Source organism: Astatotilapia calliptera, chromosome 17 (genome assembly GCF_900246225.1).
Source record: "Astatotilapia calliptera chromosome 17, fAstCal1.2, whole genome shotgun sequence".
Classification (NCBI taxonomy): Eukaryota; Metazoa; Chordata; class Actinopteri; order Cichliformes; family Cichlidae; genus Astatotilapia; species Astatotilapia calliptera.
In genome coordinates, this window is record NC_039318.1 from 14,631,391 (window position 1) to 14,639,702 (window position 8,312).

Below are 8,312 nucleotides of genomic sequence, written 5' to 3' on the forward strand. Positions count from 1 at the left end.
AATAAATTATATTTATTTCTAATCAACTTAGTTATATCCTGTTTTAAAATGTATTGTATGACTGTGTGTATAATCAGTTATAACTAATGCCCAATTGTCCAAATGTAAACTACTATACAAAAAATTAAACTTGTTTATGGTTAAAGCAACACAGAATGCAAAAAGGTGGTACAAATAGAGCTCAAAGTTGAATGAATAAAAGCATGTTTAGCTAAAAGTTTCAATAACAGAAACAACATGCACAACATGAGTGCACATAATTTTGGTACATGTGAACCTCCATATATCAACATGTTGATGTTTAGCAGTGTAATATGATGACTACTGTGAAGCTTTGGTGTTGTCCATTATGGATAATCCTGACCACCCTCTGCACCATTTACTCCACAAGCAGTGGAGAACCTTCTCTAACAGACCGATCCAGCTCTGCTGACACAAGGACAGTTACTCTGTACAAATGCAACATTTACCGTGATAACAGTTCATCACAACACTTTACACACAGCAAGGAAGTTCTGTTGTGCTGCATTGACCACCTAATGTCAGTGAATACTTATTCTGATCTTCACTCAAGTCATCTTAATTCCTGTTTTTGCCTTGCCTATATTGATACATTACTTTGTATGTGTATTTAATTTTCAGATTTACTTTTTGTTTAATCCAGATATTTTTCTCGTATTGTGCTATATGGCACTCTAGTTATGTCAAGTATACATTTACCTCATCTGTGCTATAGTGTAACTTTCAGCATGCTAACTCTTGCTGCAAAGCCATTATGCTGGCAGAAATAACTCACGTCATGCTAGCACTGCACTCTGCTTTTGTACCATGCCTTCTGTAATTTGTGGCTATAATGTAGCTTGCCATCACCAGTGTATGAGTGTGTGTGGATGGGTGGATGACAGGTTGTGCAAAGCACTTTGGGGTCCTTAGGGACTAGAAAAGCGCTATACAAATACAGGCCATTTACCATGCAACAAAATTTGCACTATTAACTCAACCTTCTTTTAGAAAAACAAAAAAGAGAAAAAGTGTCAGGCTTATCAGTGCTAGTCATTACTTCCTGAGTCCATTTTAGGCTGATAAGCAGCTTGTAACTCTGTGCAACTCCGTGACTCATGTGAATAGGTGAGACAGCCAGAACATGCAATGTCATGCACACATTAGCTCCATAAAAGGAACCAGAGTAGCCGGAGCATTATTGGATATGGGCCAATGAAAACAAACAGGGTTTTTCCCCCATGAAGTGAATTTAATGGTTCAACAAAAGGGAGAAAAGAAAAAAATTGCACAAAATATAATAATGTACAGTTCTATCAAAACAGAGTGTCTTTCCCTCTGAATACTTATTCACAACTACTTAAAAATAAATAAGGAATATAACAAAACACTTTTACAAAAAGAAAACATTTCAAGTATCTCAAGCAAGCCTGATACAGCAGTTTTCTGCACAGGCGTCACACTTTCCATTCAGTCACAACACAGTATTACAAAGAGTTACACACATTTTCATCAAGTCTCCCCACAAGGGTTCCAAGTCATCTCCCATACAATGTCACTTACACCATATGTACACTAAGATTTACAGAGCTATTATTAACAGCACGCATTTTAACAAAAATATAGGTGCTTAACTTTGTGCGTAGCAGACAATGAGAGCAAAAAGAAAATAAACTTGAAGTAACGTTTCCCATCAGAGACATCTCTAATGATCAGCGTGCACTGTGGCACTGAAACTAAATGGAGAAATTAAATATTGAGATGACATGTAGAGTTCATGGGTGAAATGTGGCACCTCTCATGTAACGAGTCTGGAGAAAAATGGCGAGAAGCAGCATTAGGCTTGCAAAACAAGCACTACAGGCACTCTACGGCAAAGATCACCTCCATCATTACTGTGCAGTAACATGAAAAACAAACTGACGAACAGAAGCAAAATGTTTCGCCACTGTGCAAAAACATTTCTCATTGTGTAGTGTCAACATACAAACCAATCAATTACATAACTTTCAAAAGAAAAAAGAAAAACATGAGTACGTGAAAATACAGTGTACAACTACTACAAAGTTGACAATGTAAACTAAAGACAAAAAAAAAAAAAAAAAAAAAAAGAAGTTCTCTGCGAAACAGTCTTTGGTCTCTCCAAAGCAATAAACCACAATAAATTGGTTTCCATCAGAGATGCAAAAGTTCTATAAAATATTTTTCAAAAACAGATTCAATCACAGAAAAAAGGAAAAAAATTGAGACATCAATTAAATACAATAACTGTGTTTTGAACAGTAAGACGTGCAGCAACTTGTGTCCTGGGCTTTAAGGAGGAGAGAAGAAGTCGATTTTGGAGAACAACAATTTTACTTTGATGATGTTGCACCGACTCTTCAATGATCCACATGTCGGTAATGTTTCACTGGCAGGGCTGCAGGATGTCATGGCAACCAGGTGAGCTCATCAGGTTCTGCAAACAAAACAGAAGTTTAGATTCACTTTGTACTGCGGCAGCTGTGCACTACATAGCTACTATACAGATCCATAACACAAAAGGCAGCAGTCTTACGCAAAGAGTGGCCTAAGATAGTGTAATGTCTTAACCACACGTTACGTCATGCAGGTTTTCTCAGCCCTAATCTGCTCTTTGATATTTTTAGGTGCTGTGAAAACTTGCGTCGAGTTTGCCACTGTGCAAATAGGTGGCTGCATCGCTTTAATCCTTAGGTGATTATGACAACATGCACACAAATGCACACACCCTGCACCGTCATTCATGCTTTTCCACTGCACCAACAAATCCTATCCTCATGCCACCAGTGAAGTGTACTGCTGTTGCATATTCAATTATACAATTAAGTTTGTTTACAGATGATTTCGAACATGGCTCCGCTCAGCAAATAAAAACACAGAATTTAAGCCAACTCATCCTACTTTGCTGTGGTTGGCAGATTTAAGTAATGCACTGATGTGGCTGCTAGAAGAACTGAAGAAACTGCATAACCTTTAAAGTGTGTTTACCTTTGAAAGACTAAGAGCGAAACCACCTTTAGATAGTGGAGGATGGTGCACCTTTAAGCAGCACAAGACAGGCCGAGAATAGACCAAAACACACAAAGACAAGAACAGGACAGTCAGCATGAGGATCAGGAGTGTAGTAGTGATGAAAACAGGTTGGAATGACAGGAATGCTAAACAAAAACGTGGGAGTTCCCCATGAACTAAGAACTTCCCTTTTCCGGTTGCTTCCACAGGCAGGATTTTGTAACAAATCATCATTTCCCATTACTCAAGTTTAGATTAGAGTTATTATTAATACATTGTTTTTCCTGTAAAACAGTCGAGTACTGTGGAAGTCCGGAAAAAGAAATGTCATTGAATACGACACAGCACACAGTAGAAGAGGCTGACAGAATATCCTGAATACTTACAGGCAAACTTTGCCCAGCCAGTGCTAAGAGGTGTGGAAAAGGAGGAGAGGGCAGAGGGGAAAAAAAGAAAAAAGGACGAGAAGTAGTGTGAGTGAACGCATGCAGAAAGCTGTCAGGAAGGAAACGCATCTGTGACTCGTCACTTCCTGAATACTGTTCAGCTGGATATCCAGTATAATTTTAAAGGTTTTGATAATCCCACCTGTCCAGGGAGAGTGAGGGGTATGTGTGATGGGCTGCAGAGGGCCAGCGCAGAAACAGAGGGGGGCAACTCCTGGATTGGGGCCTCGTCCAGGTCGTCGATGCGAGGTTTCTTAATGTTGGACTCTGGGCTGGTAAGGGGAGTCACGCTGTTCCTCCTGATCAAGGTGCCAGGACCTCTCTTAACGTCCTGCAGGGAACCAAAACAAACAGACTTGATGGTCAAACACATGCATGGAGTTTCATGAATAAGGACAATGAACAGCAGCTGCTCAGACACAGGAAGTGACAATGACTCCAGCTCTCAGAAATGAGCTCCCATTACCTCTGGTCGCTCCCTGTGGGTGTTTACTGCCTCCACATTCAGGGAGATTGACTCCACTTTGCATCCATAAGCAACTGGGGTGAGTTTGAGCACCGTGTGGAGGGGACACTTCAGGTAGGGCATTTCATCTGGAATAACAAATGGCAAGGAAAATATAAATAAAGATTAAAAAAACGCATGCGAGGACACATTTGGATTTGACCTTGAACCCAGGCGGGTTTGTGGGATTTGGAGTACCCACCTGCACTCTTATCCAAGAAGTAGGCCAGCAAGCAGCGCATGACGGCCTGGTGGCAAATAACCAACACGTTCTCTTGCCTCTCCAGCTCCATGATGACTGGCTCGACCCGCTGCACAAGGTCCTGGTAGGACTGCAGAGGTAGAAGGGGAAGGGGGGGGGATTAAAAAACTATTTGCTTTATATTTTATGAGGTAAAGTGTCAATGCACCAAACGGCTGCTCGTGTACCTCTCCAGCAGGGTAGCGGTAATAATATTTATCTTCATCTCTCAGTGCAAACTCCTCAGGGAATTTCTCCTTCACTTCATCGTATGTCATCTCCTCACAGACTCCCTAAAAGAACACACCGCGCACGTAGTCAGCTTAGACATGATGTGCAATTAGCAATGTGTAATACAACCTAAAAATACATCTTTGAGTGACACTCACTGCATCAATCTCATTAAGAGCCTTCCACTGCTCGTACGGGACTCCGAGGTGCTCGGCAGTCTGGATGCTGCGACACAGCTGGCTCGTCCAGACCTTCAGGTCCTTCAGCTGCTGCTCCTCCACAAATCGAGCCAGGGCGGATGAAAACTACAACAGGCAAAGCAGTAGTCATTATCACCTGGTGTTCATTATGAAAGGTTTAAAAAGTATCAGCTGAGCAACTGGAAGCTCTTATGCTCTCTTTTGTACCTGTTTGCCATGAGGAGAGAGGCCAGCGTCACCCCCCACCCTTCCCTTCAGATTGTCCGTGCTCTCCCCGTGCCGACACAAGTAGATGGTTCGGGGCTGGACGTGGATGTTCATCAAGTAGTAAACGATCTTGCTCTGAATGTGATCCTGGATGCGGTTGACGAGAAAACGGCGACCCACATCGATTACCTTGATGAAGGAGAGATCCCTGGGAGAAGACAGGATGCAAATGATTCATCTGAAGGTTTGCAATGAGGCGACATAACCAGCAAGAAAAATCTAAGCCGCGAATTAAATTTTAATTTTATTTTTTTTTTTACCTGTCGTATTGATCTGGGTCCAGAGGCTGGTAGCTCTTTTTGTAGCATTCAATTCTTTTCTGGAAATCCAGCATGGCTTCAGTCTTGTTACAGTCCCGGTAGTCCGGGCAGGACACCTTCACTTCCTGCGTAGGAAGGAAAACTGTCAGACGGCGAACAACATGCCTGATGCCAGAGATTTGTGAGCATTGTGTAAAAACAGCACAGTAATGTCTGAGGTTATATTTGTGACTCACCATGATGTTCGACGCAATGACGCTGGGATCATCGCACACAGACTCGATGAAGAAGATCTAAACAGAAAAGTGAGACTTTGTTTAGAAAGGTGCTCCACATCACTGATTCAGTACTTTGGTACTCCGATAACGTTAGCAGCATGTACCTTAAAATCATTCTCTTCCCCGAACTTGAGGATCATGTCTCGCCTTTCTCTTGTTGTGTTGGTAGCGTCAAAGACCTACAAAAAAAGAGAAAGGTTTAAGAAAAGCTTCACCACAGGATAAGGTTGTTACAGAAACAAGTTATTTGAGAAAATGGGAAAACTCACCGCTACTTGGCCACCTTCGTCCTTCAAATAGGACCTGACATCTCTCAAGGCTGCTAAGGCACACTGCCTGAAAAGCAATGATAAGAAACGTTTGTTTTCTTCTTTTTTTAAATAAACAAAATATGTTTTTATTTGGGGTGTTTGTGTAACATGAGGGGAGACTTACTGCCTGATTTTCACAGCACACTCATTGTCAGGTTTGAAGAAATCATAAGAGCTGTAGTTCTTGACTGCTTCTCTGCGGTACTCTCCTACATTGAAGACTGCAACACACACGAGGAAGACAAACAAGTGTGAACACAATCTCCTGGAATTGGAAACATGAGCTGATGCCATTTACTTCCAGGACCACAGTGTTACTGTGAAACTGATAAGCTACTGAACAAATAGGAACAGTGTACAAATGTGCGTTGCCGTCTGTAAGCATACCTTTGGTGGGCATGCCGATCCAGTTGAGGTAGCGGGTGAGTTTCCTGGACATGTACGTCTTGCCCCTAGCTGGCAGACCCACCATGACAATGACGGTGGGTGGGTTGGCGAAGTGGGGAGCACCACCTGCTGTAGAGACATTGTGAGATATCACAATTGCGCTTGTTTGCAAAACGTAAAACATGTTTTGTGTGTTTAACTTCAATTATTCTAGGGGTCTTTTTGGTCCCCTAGGTCCCATCTCTTTAAGGCAAGCCTCTCTTTAAGCCAACAATACGCTGATCGGCTGCTCATCGTAAACATTTGATGAGCAAGTGGCTGGGGCTTCTGTGGTCACAGATGACCATAACAGACATATACCCTTATGTAACTTATGTGAAGTCAGTTTTTTGCTCCAGTGATTAGCTGAACATATACCAATCTCATTATTTGAAACTTCGACAGTATGCAATGCTTTTAATTACAGGTCCATTATTTTGACTAGCATCAATGAAACACTGACTTTAAGTAATTGACTGCTGTGCAAACTAAGGTTTGTATCCAGTTGCATAAATATCGGGTTTTGAATTATTCTTTCAAGTCACCAACCTATAATCTCCATTTCCCGCTGGCGGGCTCACGTTCAGCTTCAACCTCACTGCACATCTGACCCACTTCTGTTAGCCTTCACGAGCCAGGACAATTTGTGTTCACATGACCAGATATACAGTAAGCCCCCCACCCCCAGAGGCTCATGGGAGATTTTACAGGGCTTGCTTCGTGTCACGCCTGCTGCCTCTCCGTCCGTGCAGCATCAGCCATTCATCTTCAAATAGGCCCACGCATCCCCACAGCACTGCTAATCTTGTTTCCACAACACAAGTGCTTAAACGGAAAGACGGATCAAATTTTAAGGAGATGCTCAGACATCAGAGTCAGCCTTCTCTGTGTTGAACCTCCATCGTTCACAACAGATCACCAATAGTTTTAGGTCTTATGACAAAAAGGTTCAGTTGGATAAATTTGCAGGTTTATCTCTGGATCAGACCTAAAACAAAGCTTAAGCCAAACTCCCAGCACTGACAGACGATTGGTGAACCATGTGCAAAATCCTATCAATAATCAGTCAGAAGCAGAATGAAGTAACCAGTGCATTCATGTGTATTGGAAGTGGGGTAAAAATACTGTTATGTTGATTTTTTTTCTAAACTTACTAATAAGAAATGTGCAAATGATTGTGACAGCACACAAAATATCAAAGACCAAAAAGGGAGAAAAAAAACCCACACACCCACACACACACGAAATTCGCTTTACTTCTATCAAATAGGTCATTTCCTTTAGCATTTAATTCAGTTTTAAATGATCCAGAAGCAAGAAAGCAACGGCTTCGAGTCACCGCCCCATTCACGGGCATTTGCCGATTGACCAACCAGAAAACGGAACCAGCATCGTTCGCAGGTTGCGCGGGGGAGGGGAACGCACAAACCATGGCAACAGGAGCTTTGTCAGGCCGGAGAGAGGTCGTGACGTGTTGCACGTGCTGCGCGAGACCACCAATCAATGAATGAATGATGCCGGTTTTTCGACTTGGCGATTTAGAAGACCGGCGAACGCGGCAGGTGCAAAGACTCAAAAATATTGGACCAAAACTGCAATTCAGTCACAAAAGTAACACTACGGGGTTGTTTTACAGCAATGCAGCGACCTGGTGACGTGATAAGCATTCATACGGCAATATCCACCCAGCACCACACTCACATGTCGTCAGAAAAAAAACAGAAAGAACTAGCTTGATTAGCGTACGTTAATACGCGAAAATACATTGAAAATACCAGTTATCGTTACATTTAAGAAACTACTGAGGTACCCACGAGCAAAGAATAATATAATATATGCAGTGTTTTACCTCTCCGCCTGTCATCCTTTGTGGGAACCCAGATCTTTTGGATCCTGTTCTGGGTGAGCTCTCTGGGCATTCCTTTGGGCCTTATGAACTGCACAGCACACAGGAGAACTAAGACGCTTAAATCCCGTCGATAAAAAGACTTCGAAGAGCCGGAGGCGATGTAAAACTAGAGCGTAGTTCTTCCGTTCAGTGTGTTCAGCGTACTGACCGGTGCACACCCGGGTTTAATCTACCGGCCTGTGCCACACATCCGCTATTTAACTCC

The 8,312-nt window shown here is 42.4% G+C and overlaps 1 protein-coding gene across 3 annotated transcripts; it reads right to left on the reverse strand.

Annotated features, from left to right (window-relative positions):
* Nucleotides 1–1,230: 1,230 nt before the first annotated feature.
* Nucleotides 1,231–8,312, reverse strand: pfkfb3 (6-phosphofructo-2-kinase/fructose-2,6-biphosphatase 3). 3 transcript variants are annotated; one of them, XM_026147608.1, is made up of 16 exons: nucleotides 8,048–8,312; nucleotides 6,160–6,288; nucleotides 5,897–5,993; nucleotides 5,731–5,797; nucleotides 5,566–5,640; nucleotides 5,420–5,476; nucleotides 5,184–5,308; nucleotides 4,864–5,071; nucleotides 4,615–4,761; nucleotides 4,414–4,518; nucleotides 4,187–4,316; nucleotides 3,946–4,073; nucleotides 3,622–3,810; nucleotides 3,420–3,442; nucleotides 3,010–3,060; nucleotides 1,231–2,458 (listed from the first exon to the last, which is right to left on the reverse strand). In XM_026147608.1, exons 1-16 carry the CDS (start codon nucleotides 8,115–8,117, stop codon nucleotides 2,452–2,454), a joined length of 1,608 nt encoding a protein of 535 aa, XP_026003393.1. In that variant the 5' UTR covers nucleotides 8,118–8,312; the 3' UTR covers nucleotides 1,231–2,451. The 3 variants fall into 3 exon arrangements, with proteins under 3 accessions (XP_026003393.1, XP_026003395.1, XP_026003394.1); XM_026147610.1 differs by lacking the exon at nucleotides 3,010–3,060 and having other exon boundaries at nucleotides 8,048–8,311; XM_026147609.1 differs by lacking the exons at nucleotides 3,010–3,060; nucleotides 3,420–3,442 and having other exon boundaries at nucleotides 8,048–8,310.

Coding starts and splice junctions, on each gene's coding strand:
- pfkfb3 (XM_026147608.1), bottom strand. CDS start 8,117: ATGCCCAGAGAGCTCACCCAGAACAGGATCCAAAAGATCTGGGTTCCC. Junction 4,762..4,863: donor TCTCTCCTCATGGCAAACAG/GTACAAAAGAGA, acceptor TGCCTGTTGTAG/TTTTCATCCGCCCTGGCTCG. Junction 3,443..3,621: donor CCCTCACTCTCCCTGGACAG/GTGGGATTATCA, acceptor CACACCTCTTAG/CACTGGCTGGGCAAAGTTTG.